This window comes from Lineus longissimus, chromosome 12 (assembly GCF_910592395.1).
Source record: "Lineus longissimus chromosome 12, tnLinLong1.2, whole genome shotgun sequence".
NCBI lineage: Eukaryota > Metazoa > Nemertea > Pilidiophora > Heteronemertea > Lineidae > Lineus > Lineus longissimus.
Window position 1 is genome coordinate 11,959,489 of NC_088319.1, and position 20,109 is coordinate 11,979,597.

A 20,109-nucleotide genomic window follows, 5' to 3' on the forward strand; every position below is an offset into this window, starting at 1 on the left:
AACATTTAGTCGGGGATAGATTCAAAACACGGCCAACTAGTCCGCTTCTTGCGCGCAGTCACACCTACCGAAGGTGGCCCGTCTTGGTGGTGTGAACTTGAATAGTTAACTGTTCGAGTCACATTTGGTTGGCAACGCCAAATTTGAAGACCTCTTTCTCTTAAACGAGACAAGATATTTCAAAGTAAAAATCACCGCCCTTATGTAGATCTTTGGGATTGGGCTTGTCGCGATACTTAACAACAGTTAAGTTTTGAGCTGCAGCCGTTTTACCGAATGATGTTCAAATCCAAGTTTTCGTCTATCACTCACTGGCAAATTGCCAGACTCTATAGATTCACTTAGTGACAGCATACACACACGTCTCGTTAAAACCCCTCACCTAAATCAAGTGAATGTATAATCCATTGATCCTTCCTCGTAAAAACTTTCAAAAGGGGTATTTTGCTCCTAAACGTAGATCTATCGTTCTACCATCAAAGGGTTCACGTTGAATTATCATTATTCATTCATGCTTAGTAAAGTACACTTCATAAACGTACTCCGTGTAGCCATATTTCACATCGTGCCCAGGGGCTATGTCTGTTAGAGGAAAAAGGAAGCCCCACGACTTACCCAGGAACTCAAGTTTTTACATTTATTCTTTGAAAACATACACCCCTACCCACGCGCCGTCTGAGAAGGGATATAAGATTATTACCCTACTATCAACCAACAAATAGAAGCCAATTGAAGCCGATGGCAAAGCAGTGGAATCTTTGTCGAATGGTTAGGGAGAATAGCGTCAGACTAAGTTAGAATTCGGATAATTGTCAATTCGGCTGATGCAAGTATGAGTAGAGCAATACATCGATTCCGAATACATTTTACCCCAATATGTCCAAGCCACATATTAAAGAGTCTTTGCTCCATCCCCCTTCACATTTTCCACAAAAGTACATTACGTTGGATGTGAAAATATATAGAACTGCTCCCAGGTACTTCAACAAAGCACTATAGCCATTGTTGTTGTATGGAAAGACATCACAATTAATCCTTATCTTGCCGATTTGCACTGAATGAGATTTGATGGTGCAATCATAACTCCATTTCTCCCAAATCGTTCAGTCTTTTCACCAAACACACATATGAATGCCATTACGTGTACTTGCCCTTGCCAGTTTTGACCTTTATCGACCATCATGAAAGTAGTTTCGAGGGGGTTGATTTTATCAAGATTTGCCCCGATAACCCTGTGATAAGAGATAAGAACAATGCGAATTTTGGCCTAGGTGCAAACGGGCTTTGTTTCAAGACAATAGACCGTGTCTAGGGCTTGGCCTGAATTCTTTTAACTGCAAAAAAATGGGTCCTAGGTGTGTAGCTGGATGGTTTAAGCATACTTAATATCCGATTTATACTTGCTGTCTCCCTTCTTCCAGCGGCACTCAGTTTTGCCCCCAACGAACCAGTGATACCAAGATTTGGATAAAAGACTACACTGGGTTTAGGTAGTTGGATATCTCCCATCCGATAATCGGATACACACATTAGTGATACCGTATACTTAGGGATTACAGCTCTACAACCTATTTTCGGACTGAGAAGCTTCTAAGATTTGCAGATGAGACCTTTGGCTTTAGATCTTTGTATGCCATTATCATAAGACCCTAAGTAATCGTCCAACGTTCTTGGAAGGACAAAGAAATGGGATAGTCGGTACTTCTGCAAACCAACACTGCCACTTACTCCACAAATCCTATACAAGAGTTTCAAGATGCAATTGTTGTCAAGCTAATCTTGGCATGTGCACGGGCGCCAATTTAATTGCATTATTGTTGTCCTTGCCACCTCAACTAGGCAAAAGTGCATTCTCTAATTACAGGCGGATTGCTATCTGCTTCTCAAATGTCTGCCTCCACCAAAGAGTACAATTTGCAAATAAAAGATCCGATAACAGTGGCGTGATGTAAGCAAACAACCGAATTCGCTGGTGTGGTAGACAATATGTGATCGTGTTTCGTTAAAATGGTGGTAGCAAGATCATACTGTCTAATTATATAAAAAACGGTCCACTCTTTACTCTGCAATAACTACAAAGATGCATAGTATCCTTTTCAATTGCTATCAATATCTTGCAGAATTATTGTTCAGACGTATCTCTTCCACCAGGAGTGGTTTCACCTGACGTCATCACCTACGCACCATGCTGGAGGGATAGACAAAGGAAAGGAAGTCCAAATGGCCGTGAAAGCATTTGATACAGCGAAGTCAGCCGTGAAAAATCAGTGTTCTGCCCTCAAACATGGCTGAAAACGATGTTGCGAATGATGGGGGGGGGGGGATTACTAGTAGTTGACATCATTGAAAAGAAGTCTTGTCTTGCATGCAAATTTTAGAGATTTGACCATCACTTTCCCAACCACAAACGAAGATAACATTCTTAGATAAATGCACTTAGCAGCGCCCGAGAGTCTTGCAGATTTCCCGGCGCTGTTAATCGGTCGCTTTAGTCTATCCTCCCAACACGGGAAAGACTTCCTGACAAGCGACCAAGCGCAGGTGCTCTCTCTGCGGCCCCAGTGCATTGCTATCATGAAGGATTCGCACGCCTTGCGAGAAGCGACGAAGAACGAAGTATGTACATAATCCATGTATGCAATGCCAGTGTGTGCACTTGAAGAACATGGCGGTGTAGGTAAGGGAATAGGGCAATCCATCCAGGCGGTGGTGATCCATGAGTCACAGTCCAGTCAATCCAGCAGTCCTGGACCAGTGATCCAGTTTTTTCGAACACTCGTATACGTACTTTATCGACCACTTCTTTCGAAAGTTCCCCCGATTCCTCATTCAACTATAAAGAGTAGAAGAATACTTTCGAGTGTCGTGTTATGAATTAGCACATAGCTGGATGACCTGACAGACCCTGTGTAGTCATCGGTCGTAGGGGTTGCGAAACCCGCCTTTCATCATGATGACACTAACGCATAGTGTCAACGACCCCGGAGCGCCGTAATCATCAGTTATGAAAAATTATAGTGATGAAATCAGCGGAAACGATAAAACAATTTTATTGCAAGACATTATGAACGAAACGTGGGGACGAAAAGGAAATACATGTACAAGGTATTTTTATCGCTGTCGTTAATCATAAATAGACAAATGTTCATTTCTTTTGAATTTTCCAATTTACGTCTGCGGCAAATGCTGGATTTGTTTTCTCAATTGCAGTGTCTACATTTGTGCGGACGGAGCAAACCGCTCTAAAATATTCATGGCACTGTGACGTAACGGCACGCACATCAGTTTATCATCCATGTTGATTTTGATAGCAATTCGCTTTATGAATAACCATAACTATTTTATCTGGCGGAGACACTCGTTATGAATGTTGGAACTTGTCAGATTGATTTATATATAAATGTTGGACCCAAAATTTAGAGTATGCAGTCAAATTGTAGCATTAAATCATGGATCAAAAATGATCTTAGGGCGTCTTTCGATTCGGAAAGCTGACTTGATCTATGCGGTTTACCAAGGATCAGAGCTTCGCTCGCGATGACGGAGTCATGACATCAATCACGGTTGCTTGGTGTCCGTTCAAGGATCGGCGACTGTGAAATGCTAGAGGTGTCTTTATCAAAGGGAGGCTTGTGGAAGAGGCAAGATTAAATTGAGAGTATGGGCCATAGCAGGTTGAGCAAGTTGGCCAATAGGTGGCTTTATGATGATCATATCTCAGCGTTTAGTATTGAAATCCTATTGTCACTCAGTCGAAACAAATCTTTTTCCCTAATTGCAAGTACTGGTCATCTGTAGATCACCAACCTGATGGTCTCCCTTTAAGATGTAAATAATATAAATATGCAATTCCAAGCAACCGTTCACAATAAAACCCTTTCAAAAACCAACAGCATTGCGGCTCATCTCTTCAGTGTAGCCTTGTCACAAACTGTTAATATTTAGCGACATTCTCGTATAGATGTACCAACGTAATTCTGGTAGCAATGCGAAGTAATTGCTTCAGGAGTTCAAGTTCTAGCCAAAACGGCGATGCCTTTGGCTCAGTCCTCAGAATCTGCTGTTTCCGCTTTTGCAACGAGGAGCCATTCGTCAGCTGACGGTTAAACAATAACAGAAGAAGTTGTGATAAACATGTAAGTGCCGAAATCAACAAATACCTTCATACTCTTAACCTGCATGCAATGGTAGAAAATATTGTCCAGACTTACCCTAATCCCACGGAGTTCTAGTTTACCACTTCGATCAAATCATTGTATCCAACCAGCGAGTCAAGAGGTTTTCTGCCAACGGCGAGAGCTATCCAAGAAATCAAATAAATATCCCTGTGATACACTTGTTTTGAGCGAGTGACAGGAGTCTGCCTGCCGATATATCGAGCGTACGTCCACAAATACTGCTTATTGCAATTTGTAAAAGTCTATCGCGGTTATGATCTCAACCAAAATTCTCATAAACTATCTGTAAGATTTTTTTTTCATTTAGCCTGATGCGAAACTTAGGTATCCAATGCGCTAATACTCCACCCACAAGATAACTTAACCAGTTAGTTGATAGGAAGGCCACTTTGCATTAAAAGCGAGCCGACCGACTGCCGTAGGGTGGAGCGACTCTGGTCCCGTCGAACGGAGCAGTCAAGCAGTTTGGCAAGGAATCAATATAGTTTTCCAAGCGAAAATCTTTCTGCGCGCCTCACTAGGACACCTTTTATTATAATGGTTCGCCGTGGCGATAAACTCACCAGGTAATTACCAGTTCTCTCAGCTACCATTAACAGGCTACCGGCTGCCAGAAGAAGTCATCAGTAATGGAAGGAGTCAAACCAATTTCGAGATTTAATTTTTTAACTAAAACGATAGTGGATGTGTCGACTCCGATCCGTCAATCACATAGCCTGTCTGGTACGAGACTCCAATATGTCAATCACTTTGCCTACATGTTACGAGACTCCAATCTGTCAATCACTTAGCCTTTCTGTCCCGAAACTATCCTCAGCGTATCACCAGAAAGTCAACCAGAACAATAAAAAGCTGCTCTCAAAAACCACTGAGAACTCATTAGCAGCACAAAAAGACCAAAGAGGCCCGAAAATGCTATAAACAGAATTATGTCCACTCGTAGCCAGTAAGCAATGGTTGGACTATGATTTTGAATTTAGCAAAATAGTTAGCCTTCAATATGCGAAACTTCACCTGATTATCTCATCCACCTCGAACTAAAATGCAACCGACGATGTTCGGCGTAAAATCCATCAGTCCGTACAAAGTATGATTCCCTCTTTCCTTGCACCTCAAGTTTACATTCCCCCAAAAAAGCTAGTATCAAAAATCTCATGAACGTAACATTTTACCCGATTGCGATATCCAAAGCAATTTCACAGCTATTAATCGCTTCGTCGATATCACCTTTTGCGGCGACGATCTCCAACTGAGCATGGTTGACTCGACGACTCACGCAGCGCTGACTTGAATGGTACGCAGCGGCGTGCGATGGAATCAAAGTTGGCCATTCTTTTTTGCTTTATCTCTCCATATCCTGTACAGTCTAAACGCGCAAATAGGCTTATGGTAAGGATAAGAGAACGTAACTCATTAACACGTAAGAAAATCATTACTTCCAGCATTAGGCAAGAGCATGGTTGCATGTACTAACCTTCTTTTTAAGTTGATTTTTTTATGAGGATTTTTTTTTTATCAGAAACACTGACCTGCTTCGCCTGCCGTAACTGAATATTTGCCATGCAGAAAGTTGCTGTATTGCTGCATTGCAGGTATAACGCCTTCCATCAAGTTACATCACAACTAAAGCAATCACTTCAAAGAGTACGCAAATAGAAGATGTAAAATTGAAACGAATATAAAACCATAAAATGGAATTGCCAGATTTAGAGACGTATTATCATGATGTGTTTCAATAGCGTCAACCAGGGCTGGATTCATCTCCATACTCCGATGACTGCTCCGATCTGCTCGGCGTTAATCCTCGTACGATTTCCCTCGAAGACCAGGAAGTTTTCAAAAATAACCTGCGTATACAAGTATTTATTGTCACAGGCAACAGCTCTTTCTCCTGTAGACCTGACATAAAGGACCCCTATGGTGGAAGTGCTGAAGTAGATTTAACAAACCACACAGTAGTCAATCAAACATCGAACTGAGGTAGCGCGGTAGGTTCACACAAACTGGACTGCAGGTGACCATGGAAGAGATGCGACTTTCAAGCCCAACCACCCTGCCACCAGAGAAACTATCCTCCCTGTTTCAAATCATAAGTCATTTGACAGAGTTTACCAACAAGTACATCATGGGTGTGGTCATCATCCTGGGCCTCGTTGGAAACACTCTGTCAATCGTTATTTTCTGGAGAATTCGCAGAAAGGATCAGGTTACGGTGAGTTATCTCGCCCCTCTGGCAGCCGCGGACTTGTCTACGTTAATCTACGGGACGTACTCATGGGTTGTCAGCGGCATACTCGGCATCAGCACCGGGAACTTCTTCTTCGAATCTCCATTTTCGATCGGAGCGCAAGCCGTGTGCAAGGTCTTCCGCTACCAATACCGCGTCAGCTCATGCACATCGTCTTACCTCATAGTATTGTTCTCCCTAGAAAGATGTCTCGGAGTGTGGTTCCCGCTCAATACACATATTCTCATGACGAAACGGAGACGTCGACTTGCAATTTGCTTGATGATGTTAACAATGCTTGTCGTGAACATCCCCATCTTAGCTTATTTTAAAGTTACCCATTTGTCTGGTACCGAGATCCTCTGGTGTTTCTTCGACATCCCAGAGTTCACAAACGTAGAGAGGTACCTACTGATTCAAGTCAATGAGCACATCGTTCCATTCATGTTTCCTTGCGTAGCGATACTTGTGCTGAACGTTCTAATAATCATAGGGGTGTGGTCTGCCCGTAGAGCATCGGCAAAGGCACTCGTGAATAAGGCTGACGCCAATAGTCTCATCAGCCTTCTTTTCGTGAGCTTACTGTACCTAATTACTACTCTACCTTATATAATCGCCTGGGGCATCGCCGATTATTTCAATTTCCTACTTGGCGTATATATCGGATGGACTTCCGAAGAGGTACAAGTTTTAGTTATGGTAGCATTGTTCTGCACGTCTTTTTCAATGATCAATTACTGTTTCAACTTTCTAATTTACGCAAGTTCGCTGAAGATATTTCGTGATGAATTAAAGCAGTTGCTTGGAGCACTTGTTTGTGCAAATAGGAGTTAAAAGGAGTAGATTCGCGGTTCACATTATAAACCCAAAATCTCGTATTTTTCTCGTACTTTGATCAGACCAATCTAAACCGATCCAGATCGATCCTGATCGCTTTAGATCGGTTGGGTCCCGTGAAAACGGCCCTATAGTCATCTAAATAAAGCCTGGGTCAGCACCATCCTGGGCTCCACATCCCGCCCCAGTATTTTGGATCGGATCCTTCTACCTCCGGGGGATCCATTGCCTCGGTCTCCGTCTCGGCCAACTTTTCATAGAAGGCTATCATCTGGGCCAACACGACTGTGAATTGTTGTGACAAATCGTGGTGTTCCGTTGGGTCATCTGGAAGAAAGTTAACCACAGTCATCATTATCATGAAAAGTATTTGAAACAAATCTCTAATCACTTTTGCCTATCACTATATATCAGATACTCTGGATCGGCAAATACAGTGCAACTGTATGATTACCACAACACTCGGCCGCTAGCTTTTTGGCAACTAGCCTTTTATCAAGTTGACTTGGTGTAACGCTTTAAAGAGTCATTGCATGAGAAAGTCAGGCAGTCAAAATTGTTGAACCCCATGAAATAGGCTAAAAGTTTTAGTGATGGTTGACTGCTGTATAACCCCCAAACCCGGTAATTCAGGATGGTTATCGATGCGTGAAATTGAGACGAAAATCTACACGATGACGTCACGCTGTTGGCGCTTGATTAGCCCGTAACTGCTACTACAATGGAAATGACATTGCGTCTTGATAGCGGGGTAAACTCGAACTCGGCGTGTACGCACGTGGCGGATAAGATTTTTCGCACCAGGAATTAATTGCGAATGCCAAAATTTACGAATGACAGGCTTTTCAACCGCCTAAAAACTAAAAATTTGAAAGACGTTAAAACTTTCAGAAAAAAAGTTTAATGAAACAGAAAAACAAGCATACTGAAGTGAAAACCCGCTCACTCTTTTTAAGTGCCAGATTTTGCCTGAATTTCTCATGTACTGACGCTTATTTTGGTTATTCGTATACATACCTCTGATGTTGTAGAGTTGATACTTTGGTATTTTCTTTGGCCGGGATTCCCTCCGAACACTTGATACTTTCATATGTTCGTCCATCATGTCCGTCATAATCCTGATTTCGTTTTCTTCGTAGGCTTCTCCCTCCGGGTCGAAGGGCTTATGTTCCGTGACTGCAGGTGGCGGGTACCACCCGTTATCGTTAGCGGCAGGCCCTGGGTCACCAACGAGAAGCTTCCAATCACCAACTCTGGAAAAAAAATTTATGATTAAGTGATCATGATTGACTATTTGAGGCGGTGTGAACCAGACTCTACTGTGTATTAAGTGACATGTGAGGCAACTGAGCAAGTATTCCTTTCACTTCTTCTGCATTCCTACTAAAGGATTGTAGTATTTGGTAGAAGACGGCGACTGTTGAAATCGGCAAACGCACTTAGCTCCCTTCTCAAACTCTCCTACACACCATGGCTATTCACACCCACGATAATCCAACTAAAATAGTTGCGTATCATGTTCATGCCGACATACCGGCGGTGAACATCAATCCCAAGTCCTCACAACGACGGTATATCGGCCTGTATCGTGTTATACTATGCATTCGTCTCCACAACGCAAGAAATTAATAGTTCACCAGCAAATCAACTGGTTTCCTTATATCCATCATTATTGCACTGTAGAACGTTTCAAATCAGAAAAATAGGCGTATTTTGTGTTTTTAATAGACAATGGGTTGCCTACACCAAGTTTTGCGACTATCATTTCATGGTTTGTCTTGGGCTTTGTGTCGTCTTCTTAGCAGCTAAGATCGGTGACACTCGAGTATGAACAGCGTGATGATCATACCTTATTCCCGCTTGCGCCTTGTCCCGCCCTTTAACATTCAAATTGTAAACAAATGAATTTCTCGGCGATGACTGGTTGGCATTCAACGCCTGCCATAAACTGGTCCCGTCGATGTCGTAATCGGGAAGCTTTGCCTTAGCTACTTCGACGATTGTTGGATACCAGTCCACTGCATGCATCATCCTAAAATGTATAAGTTGATGAACAATACAATGGCCTCCGTGGACTTTTCGCATTTCTTCAGACCATCAAAACCCCACTCTCTTTAAAAAACTTTGTTTTCCTCTATAATACTGTTGAAGCGACGCTGACTTTGATTTTAGTGACGCCCAACTGAGTGCTTAGATGTGTCTTGTCCAGTCTTTTGGCTGTGACTTTGTCGTCTGAAATTACTACACGGTATGCTTCTGAAGGCAACCCAGTGATCAAAAGAATGATCCGCCTTCCCATAACAGAATTTTTTACAGTTCGCTGACCGAGTCTGTTATTGAAGGACCAGGAGGTAGACCGTACCTTTTTACAACACTCAGGAAAAAATGTACCTTACTTCAAGGATTATATGAGCATAGTTTGTGGAGGGGGGGGGTGAGATTTAATCCCTTTAGGTCCTAACTGGCCGCAAACCTACCGCTGGACTTCGTCGATATATATAACTGGCCGCTAACCGCAAACCAGTGCGTACCTACCCATCACCATCACCATCTTTACTTAAGCAATGAAGCAAATGCCGGTTTTCGGTCGGTAAAGGATCCATTGATTTTTATTATGGATATTTAGTGTCTGGCTTCTACAGGGGTCCTTCTGGGGGTCCTTGTGAGTAAAAAATTATGAAATGGTCCTGTGATATACGGGGAAACACATAAAAATGCTCCAGGATTTAAAGGGAAGGGTTAGCCTACCTTGTACTGCATTTTGCATTCACAGCACACAGAGGTCAGACTGGGAAACACATCACACGGACGTGTCTAAAAAGGATGTGTCTGCAAGGGTGTGTCATTTTGATCACACTAATTATAACAAGAATATGGATAGACCTGGTTGATCAAGATCAATCTGGTTTTTATGACTTTTTCGTGCGTAAACCTACCCCGTATAAGTAAACCTTGATTTCTTCAACAGATTCCCGTAGACGAAAGCAGGGATTCGAGTTCCTCCTTCCCAGAGCGTACCCTTGTTCCCACGAAGAGGGAAGTTGTTGCCACCTCTTCGATACTGCCCTCCATTCTGAAGACAAGATTCACGAAATCTCCATGACTACAAAAATTGTAGATCTATAGCTGGTGAAAGCGAGACTAGGGATTTTAGACGTATAATTATTATGAATGGTAGGAAGTCCGGGATCTCCGGTTTCCGCCTACTTACACATGACTCACATTACAATCGCCCAATATTGTTATTTGTTGATAATTTCCTAGTTGACGCTAAGCTATAAATCACATATATGTTTTTACCAAAGATTAATCAAGCGTACTTTTCCAAGATTTGTATATAATGTTTCTTTAGCCACAAACCTTAATCCGTCCATGAGCCACAGGGCGGATTAATTCTAGGTACGGGAGCTGGGCACTTTCGTACTCTTTAATGATATTTTGCAGGACATCTTTAATATCGTATACCAGTACATGTAGGTGATTAGTAGGTTACTTATTAATCGAACTGGACACTCCTGTCCGAGTGCAGCGGAGTGATACGTTACTAGTACACGCAATTAGAACTAACATCAGAGGTGAAGATGACAAGCGTACTGTCCATCATGCCCCTGTCCTCCAAAGCCGCCATGACATACCCAACGGAGTCATCCATGCTGGTCACCATTCCTGCAGCAGAAGCAAAGGCAAATGAAATAGATGGCGGTGCGAAGCTCTCAATCATATATTACCAGTCTTTCGATAAAGAGTCAGGCAACGTAAAGTTTCAACACTAAAGCCACCGCCCTCTCGTGTCACGCTCTGATTCAGAGTCTTTCAATAAAGAGCCAGGCAACTAGGGAACGTATGGTTTCAACATCAAAGCCACCGCCCGCTTCAAAAGACGCGCATTGGGATGGAGCTCTCTCGGGTCACGCCTTGACTCAGAGTCTTTCAATAAAGTGCCAGGCAACTATGCGGTACGTATGGTTTCAACATCAAAGCCACCGCCCGTTTCGAAAGGCGCCGGTTGGGACAGAGCTCTCTCGGGTCACGCGGTGACCCAAGCCAACCTTCGACTTTTAACCGATATATAACTCACCTGAAAATATTCTTCTGTTGTCGTCTTTGATGTTTGCATACATTTCTTCATATTTCTTCGGAACTTCTAGGGGTTCATGGACACTTTGGTAAGGCAGATAAAGAAACAATGGCTGGCTAGTGTTGTGTTGACGGATGATCCGTTCAACTCTCTCTGTGTAAAGATACTGAAATAAAGAGAACGGACTGAGAAGAGTTAATACTAACGCGCAGTACTGTATGGCCCAGGATCGTGTGTGGCGTTAAATCTAACTAGCACTATCCACTAGCCGCCAACTTTGGTGACAAGAAGAGTTCAGGCGTTCAGGACTCTTGCGGCAAAAAAACGCCTGTGAACGCCGAAGTTGGCGGCTAGTGTGCTGCGGGCTTTAGTGAAAAAGTTTGTTTTGAACAAGCGGGCCTCAGGCCGTATTTCACTTTTTGGCGTCAGTGGAAGGGGGAGCTGTGGGCCACTATATATGTCCCAAAAATCGCCATCTATCTGCAAGAAAACCCCGCACCCCACGATAAAAGTTAAATTGAAAAATTGTTTTGACCTACCGTTGAATAAGATCCATTTTCGTTCTTCACTGGCAATTTGTCGTCTCGAAAGTCGGTACCCACAGTGGTGTGCGGAAGGGCTGAAGAGCGGAAAGATTGCTTGGTGCATTGTGTACATTGGGTACATTTTGTTTGTAGGATGAAACAAACCGGTCATCATTGTATCTTTTCACCTTTCACCTCTCAGTGCAGCGAAGTAATGGCTCCCATCGAGTTCTGACGGACTATACAATGTAGTATGTGACGCTGTGGAGACCATTGCCGTCAGTGATTAAAGAGGGTAAGAGAATCGTTTGTTCCCCGGACATTCTATATTAGGTCACTGCAAACTTCTTCATCGGCAACAAAAACACGTTACTTTAAGGGAAGATGCCGGAAGAGGAACAGGCCAACTTACGTTCCAGTGGGATAGAATGTTGATAGTAGTCCTCCGCCGCATTGTAATATCCATAAAAGGAGTCGAACCCGCGATAGGTGGGAGTGTAGGCCCAGCTACAGAATCCTTGGTGCCACTTTCCAACAATATGTGTTGCGTATCCAGCATCCTTCAGCAGTGAGGGCAAGGTGGTAAGATTCAGTGGAAGACCATACGGCTGTTTCGAATTGATGACACCGTACTGAAATTTGAGAGCAGTATGCGCGTTAGGGGTCCATTTGCTCAATCGGCGTTAGAAACAAACGCTTGCATTAAGCTAACCTAAGCGTTATCTCCATCAGTAAATTTCAATTAGAATAGTACTTCCCACGATGACTGAGCAACCGAACCCCAACTAAAATCCTATTCCGAGGAGATTAACATTTAAATGTTCAGATATGAATAGATGGATTCATTGGAGTTCATGATGTTGATAATTTCGTCAAATAATTTCAAAATAAAACTTAGACCAAACCACGGCAATTTGACGTTCAAGTCGCTCTCGTTCTCGTAAACTCCCTTAAAAGGAGACTTCAGGCAGCAGCCAGGTAGGCAATATAAAGTTACACAAAATCGCCAACAGGGGTGTCTCCTATCTAACAGTATATTGAAAGTAACGGCATCGCTAAATAAACCATAACTCAGTCCCATAACTGCGCATATTAGCCACATAAACACAAACAATTTGACAAGTATAGCTTCTGTCTGTCGTCCCCCCCCCCCCCCCCATTAACCTCCCTATTTTGTGATGTTTCACTAACCTGCATGCCCGTGTGGTACGGAAATCTTCCAGACATAAAACAGCTTCTCGATCTTAAACGTAACAAACATGAGAAATTATCCGTTGTCGAAATCGGCTGGCGTTCATCTTTTTAAAATCCTGTGTACGGTTGACTTTGTATACCGTAATAACCACGGTATATATCGAAGCCAGGCGAGAAGAAAATCTAAGTTGGGTGCTCTGTTGACTGCCATAAAACCTTTCATGACACGATAACGCGTTTGGTATCTCAACATATACGTTCTATCCCAAATGAACTGTTGGTTCTACATGTATACATGTAATAAACAATACATCACTTTTATTACATACTTACGGTGAACACACTGGCATGACATAACTCTGGTTGAGGATGATTCCCGCCCTGGCCATTCTCTCGAGATTCGGCGAGATGATGTCTGGGTTGGTCCAGCTAACATCATTCCAACCTATGAGGGTAAAACTCTATCAAAAAAATCAACAATGAACGGATGCTTATCCATTTTGATAAGTGTATGAATCAATTCCGGCCCTATTGTTCAATAATTGTTGATAGATTTAGCGGCCTACTATATACCAGTATCACCATCACAATTGAGATGTCAGCTGCCTCTGGAATGTTAGATCCCAGGCCAGGCGGTGTCCCTCGGTAAGAATGTATGTCGCACCGGCTCTCGACGTTTCGAAATTCCCTCATGGCGGAAATTCCACAGTGCATTTTGTCATACGGAATTTCTTTCACGGTGGAATTAAACCCTTCTGGAGACATAGGCATGCAATTTTCACAGATGTTTCAATGATTCATCAAACTACATTACGTACGAGGGTATTTTGGGAGCTGAAATCTAAACGCAGTAGAGGGTAGAGTGGTAAATATAGAGGTTACTTACCTAAATCATCAGCAACGATAAAAACGATGTTGGTCTGGGTGTTGTCTGCCCTGGTGAGAGAGACGAAGCTAAGAATGAGGAATGTCGGCAAGAACATTCTTGTCATCATGGCTTTTGTAGCTGTTCCTGGTGTCTAGGATGTCCTTTAAAACTGTGCTGTCCTTATATGTCGCAGGGCCCGCACTGGCGTAAAAGGACAAGTCAAAGTCGTTACCTAGTACCAGTACTTTAGATTGTGTGTGCGTTTGTAAAATGTATGTAAGGCAACATACATGGAATGATAAAGACTGCACTATCTTAATAAATCAAAACAAACTTCAGTATATTATAGCCTTATCTGACCTTCTGAAGTTAATATATACAAAAACCATGATGTGTGTATTCCTCATGCGTAAGAATAATTAGCCATGCGTTGATATATCATCAAGAATTATAGTCTTTATTATTCAACTCTTGATATTATGCAACGTTGATTGATTGCTTTGTAGTTCGAAGATTTCGTTCGTAATTCCAATATTACAGGCAATAAAATAATGGGCGGCCATTCTGTAGTTCAAAGTTGTACTAGCATCTATGTTGATATCTGCTGCCAACGGACAGCCATTCTGTATTCATCCAACTTGAATATTTGAAAGAAACTATGCATAGAACCAAAAATATATATATCGCTCGCCGTACCATATAGATATATGCATGTACTTCTATTTTCAGACACACTGGCATGCTAGCATGCTTGAGGTTTGCCATTCGCACCTATTCATATATTGCTCAAAGCGACAAGCATTCGCGTAAGCAACCTTACAATTGTTTTAATAATTTCAATACACAAATACGTTTCAAATACTCAACAGGTTTCATCGCTAAATGACACAGACTGTTTCATTTGATTTTCCTCAAATGAAACATGTCTCGCATTCAAAAGTCAGAAATATTTTCTCAGGATTAATTTTCAACAGGTCATATTTTGTAAACAGTCTCTGCAAAGGACCCCAATATGTTTTCATGTCAAACTCTTTTGCGAGTTCAGTCGCGTTACAGTCTGGAGCAAAGAACACAACAACAGGCGTCTCCTCAGGAAGAGCCTCTATAAGCTTCTTCAAAGGGGCCATTGCTGCGTTCGGCGAGTCACAATAAAGTAGTGCAATGCGGTAACCATGAATCGAAGGTTGGATGATTCCATAACCAATCACTCGACCGTTGTCCCGAGCAACGTAACACATCGTGCTTGGTTTCTCTAGGCACAACCTGATGAACCTCTCCCGAGATCCTACGGTGTTCAGCGCAGTGTCGTAATCGACAATATCTCGAAAAAAGGTTTCTTCATACGGGATAATGTCAAGTCCCTTGGATAACTATTTTGCCTTTATTTTAGAAGAGTCTATTTTTCCATCGTACACCACAAGCCTCCACTTGCCGATTTCCGTGAGGCCTAGCCTCTTGTATACTTCAACCATTTCCACCGGAGAAGATAATCCCGTGTTCCTGTTCCCCTTAAACGCCCAGCAGCGTTTAAATAGTGCGGAACCTAGGAAAGAAACGACAGATAATACACCAATTTGTTGCACAAGCCATGTCAACTTACACATCTATTATTATCAACGAGAGTATTATCATGGTGATATTCAAAGCCAATGTCAATTCTATAACGATTTACCATCTTTTTATGCATTTCGTGCCATTATATTCTTTCATATGTAATGCACAGAGTCATTCAAACTATACGGAATTTTTGAGTTGAGTTTTCTCAAAATGAAAAGTTTGCTGATTAACCACTTTGTGAAATCATCGACGAATTATGATATGGGTAACTCCAACAAAAATCTCTGTTGTGATGTGCTCAATTTACTCTCAGCGCTGAAAAGAAGAAGTTTTGACTCCATACCTATGCCCTGTCCCCTCAAGTACTTCCTCACCACGAACATCCCCAAAAATGCCTGCGTGTCGCCCCAGTTTACACACATGCAGAAACCTGAAAAGGATGCATTCCATCAAAACGGCGAATAGTCTTTTTATGCTCATGACCTCTAAAAGGATTATGGGGTACTTGTGTCTTGACCCTGGCCATCTATCTGTCAGGTGTCTGGCGACATGCTGAAAATGTGTGGTTCACACTAATTAACAAAATCCTTGAAATTTAAGGGTTATTACAGGCCGATCCAGAAGGGGCATTTTGGGGGTCGTGGGAAGGACCCTCATACCCCCTTTATAAACTTGCGTTTGCATGCATGATTTTAAAATTTCTAGTTATTTTGACCCGGCTCCATCAACTTTCAGTTTGTTCCTACACACCTGCTATATTCATGCATACATCATACTGCTCTGTTGAAATTTAACTGAGAGGTGTTTGTTGGGCAAAAAATTACGAGCGTCAAAAACTGCCAAAATTCCGTTAGTGTTGCTCTCGGTTTAATATGGATTTATTAATTTCGTACAAAAAGAACAGAAATTCGTGTGATACATGTGTTGTGCACTGTGCAGATGAACAACTTCACTGAACTAACCTTGTACAACCTAATTATACATGATATATTCTGCCGGTGTGGCGGGGATAGTAGTCCTAGGGCTGATAGTCCGTGTAACAATAGCCCGCATTGCTAAATGTTTTGGTTAGGGTTAGCGGTACAATAGATCATGCTGCTTAATTGGTCAAATACAATGCTACCGGACTATGACTCCAGGGGGACTATATCCGCTGTCACACCGGTACAATATTTTCACAAAGTTAGTTCTTGCAATCCGACTTATTTCCTCCTTCAACAGTACCTTTTGTCCAGACTCTCTCATAGCTATCTACTCTCTGATCTGTTGCTTCCGTGTTCGCATCCACTCTATTCACAATTAGACTACGAATATTTCAAACGGTTTTCGTCATAATTACAGAAACCGTATTTGCAACATATTCGGACTAGGTTTTTGCTCGGGTCAGACGCACTTCCAACTATTGACAAATTCGTACATGTTGTCAAATAAGTGTTTTTGGATTGGAACATACTTTCAATACGAAGATCCGACAACTGTGACCCTGATGAGAGACATGGCAAAATGTCGAACGGCTGGAGCGGGCAACATAGCGAATACCACACGGTCACGTAACGGGCATCAGCCAATCGTATTCATGGAATCTTACTTGAGGTATGAGACATCTCATTGTCCTTCTTTCTAATTGCATCTTCATGTTGATAATTCAGAGTCAGAATTCTATTTACCAATGTTTTCTCAATTGAGCTCTGCGATAAAGCATCCCTCAGGAGAAATCATGTACTGTGCAAGGACGTCGTGATATCGGATGTACCAGCCCTCTGCATCTCCAGTGTTGATCATATCTGGGACGTCATCTTCGGTCATTTGTCGCACAACAGCACCTGTTGGTAAAGCTGAAGCGAGGAAACGATCTCATAAACTGGGCGAATGGTCTTATTCATAGTGCTGAATGGGCTAAAAGTTACTGCCGTGTTTCAGGATAGACACCCTTGTTTTGCCTGGATTTGGTATGAACTTTAGACTGTTTTTGGATTAGACTAAATCTGCATCCACCGAACTGCTCTCCTCGGCATTCCTCAACTTGAATAACGACGCAGTGCACGTCAACCACAATTCCCTGAGAGTGGATGGAACAGGTCAGTAGGGACAGTGGGTCCGAGGTATATACTGTCTTTACCCAGTAAGACATCCTACAATGCCTCGACTGCACATGGGCAGTAGGCATTTTTTTAACCCGGTAAAAAGCTCAGTCAACAGACACCACTATACCACCTCACACTCAGAAACCACAAACGCCCAACCCTTCCTGCTATACTTCTGGATGGGAATTTCCTTGTCATACACAAACAGCAAATACTGAGAACAAGAGCGATAATTTCATATTCACCAATCATGTACTTCACATGAAACAAGTTATCAAAATTCTGATCGGACAAACGCTTCACTCAAGTCTCAGCCAGTTACATGAATCGGTACTATTGAGTTATCCTGGTACAATTTGCCCGACTCTATTTAAAAGACTCTGGGTACACTTACCTTTTTCTGCTGACATTTTTTTCACAGATAAGTGACTCTTGAGTACATAATAGAGCATAAAATGGTGGTGACTGCCCAAGACACTGTTAGCTGCGGTCCGAAAGACTGGCACCGCTCCCTGCAGTCAGTTAGATGAACAATGTTGTGTAAGATACCAAATGAGTAGTGGAACACACAATGTCAACGAACTCGGATGAGCCGATGCAACCAATCAAAATCAAAAGTTGATTGGTCTGCATGGTGCCGCGCCTACGCTGAGGTGATTGAAAATATACAAGGATGCGGCAGCTTTTGCTAGACGAGTTCCGGTGTTTATCCTGTTTGATATATATATCCATTCACACATCTGGTGGAGAACAGCCATTTTCACTCACTACCAAATTATCCATGAAGCGGGCATCCATGAAGCGGGCACCGGTTGAAATGGGATATATCGTGAATTGCATGGGAATAATGGAGTCTACCTTCCGCAATGGAGGGAAATTTGAATTAAGTTGCAAGAATTCTTTCTGAAAATGAAACGGCCAGGAGCCATCGTGCTTACCGTATAGATATTTGGTGGTAAGGAATTCTTCCTGGTTAAGAAACACTCTACAGGTGTAGTATATAGGTCAAACCAAAGTCGGTATGACATGTGATGTATCGTTGCTTGGAGAACCTACCATAAAAATATCATTGAAAACAAGTCACTAATAAGCGAGATATTGCACTTTTTACCTTTTTTAATGTTTGCCTCCTAATGTCCAAGTCAAGAATCAGATCAGATCGAAATTCGGTGTACGGGGTTACATGACATAGGGAGTCATGTGTACCAAATTTTAAGTTCATAGCTTCAGCGGTTAAGAAACGTGCCACAGTTACACTCAAACGGCCAATTCACACCGTTTGACCTCTGTGACCTTGAATATTAGGTCAAATCAAAAACCTCAGGGATTTTATATCTGTATGATATTTGATGTATCCTTACTAGGAGAACGTACCATAAAAATGTTATCGAAAACGAGTCACTCATAAGAGAGATATCACACTTTTTAGGTTTCCTGGCCCCCTGGTGGCCAAGTCATCAGATCGGACCGAAATTCATTGTCAGATGTCACAGTCCTGACCTGGGGTGTCCTGTGTACAAAGTTTCGAGTTCACAGCTCGGGCGGTTCGGAAACGTGTCACTGTTTTTAAAACAGGATACAGACGACGACGACGACGACGACGACGGACGATGGAGGGCAAAATACGTTTAGACTGACGGACACCCAAAAACCGCATTCGGATTCGATCGGTCCGCCCCGATTCCTAACCGACTGTGGTCTCTATCTCATGTACCCGCTTACACGTCCAACCACGATGGGGTCCAATCGAGTGTGTGCGTTTTTCTTAGTTCCTGCGACAATCCTTTAGATGTCGCGAATTTCAACCCTGATCAAGGCCCTACCTCGGGAAGCTCTTGTGATCATAGGAACGATCATCTCCGGTGGCGTTCAGTTTTAAAGCGATGTCGCTGCAAACAATATTCTTATGGTAGCTGGAATCCAGCTTCTTTTGTATATACTGACATACTGTAGCCGTTGATTTAGTGCCGTTTTTTCTGAAACCATGTTTTTTAGAATAAATGGTAAATAGACATGAATGATAAATGATCTTCATGACATAATTCACTATAATGAGAATTATATATTTTGGCTTAAAAAATGGGAACTCGTTATTACATCTTCCTATTCTGACAACACAACCCGAACAACAATCTCCACAACTTAGGCAATTATAGTAGAAATAAGCGCAAATTGTGCCATTAATTTGACATACATGTAGAACTCCAAAACAACTGATTTATCTATTGTTCAGGACAGCTTTATCATTATAAACCTATTACGTTGTATCAAGATATCTTCTAGAAATACCAACCAGCAAAGTATTTCAAAAGCATTTAAAAACTAAATTATTCGATTTTTAATTTGAAGTGTTGATACAGAACTTGAGGTATTGATTGTCTCACCCAAACCGCTACGCCTCGGTTGGGTATTAATAAACAGAGAAACAGAGAAACGAAGAAATCGAGAACAAACGATAATTATTATTACAGCTTAGATACAAGCTTTTTTGTGTTTCCATTGAGAACCAAAGAAAAAATTCTCAACTGGTTCTCTGTTTCCGCAAAATTCCATATAGGTACA

At 42.2% G+C, this 20,109-nt stretch overlaps 1 protein-coding gene and 1 long non-coding RNA gene across 2 annotated transcripts in view; both read right to left on the reverse strand.

The window, feature by feature from the left end:
• The window catches only part of LOC135497016 (arylsulfatase B-like), a 64,583-nt gene extending 50,487 nt beyond the window's left edge, over window positions 1-14,096 (reverse strand). The window contains exons 1-11 of the mRNA XM_064786660.1: window positions 13,925-14,096; window positions 13,372-13,483; window positions 13,036-13,087; window positions 12,257-12,476; window positions 11,860-11,939; window positions 11,321-11,486; window positions 10,811-10,908; window positions 10,179-10,315; window positions 9,092-9,274; window positions 8,260-8,495; window positions 4,212-7,569 (exon numbers count right to left, since the gene is read on the reverse strand). Of these exons, the coding sequence (XP_064642730.1) occupies window positions 7,397-7,569; window positions 8,260-8,495; window positions 9,092-9,274; window positions 10,179-10,315; window positions 10,811-10,908; window positions 11,321-11,486; window positions 11,860-11,939; window positions 12,257-12,476; window positions 13,036-13,087; window positions 13,372-13,483; window positions 13,925-14,033 (1,566 nt within the window). The 5' untranslated portion in view covers window positions 14,034-14,096 and the 3' untranslated portion in view covers window positions 4,212-7,396. The remainder of the gene's footprint in view (window positions 1-4,211; window positions 7,570-8,259; window positions 8,496-9,091; window positions 9,275-10,178; window positions 10,316-10,810; window positions 10,909-11,320; window positions 11,487-11,859; window positions 11,940-12,256; window positions 12,477-13,035; window positions 13,088-13,371; window positions 13,484-13,924) is intronic.
• A 175-nt stretch (window positions 14,097-14,271) lies between these two features.
• LOC135496987 (uncharacterized) lies at window positions 14,272-18,158 on the reverse strand. Its single transcript, XR_010448749.1, has 4 exons — window positions 17,942-18,158; window positions 17,131-17,298; window positions 15,807-15,893; window positions 14,272-15,449 (listed from the first exon to the last, which is right to left on the reverse strand). It is a non-coding gene; the product is annotated as an uncharacterized LOC135496987 (long non-coding RNA).
• Window positions 18,159-20,109: the final 1,951 nt, after the last annotated feature.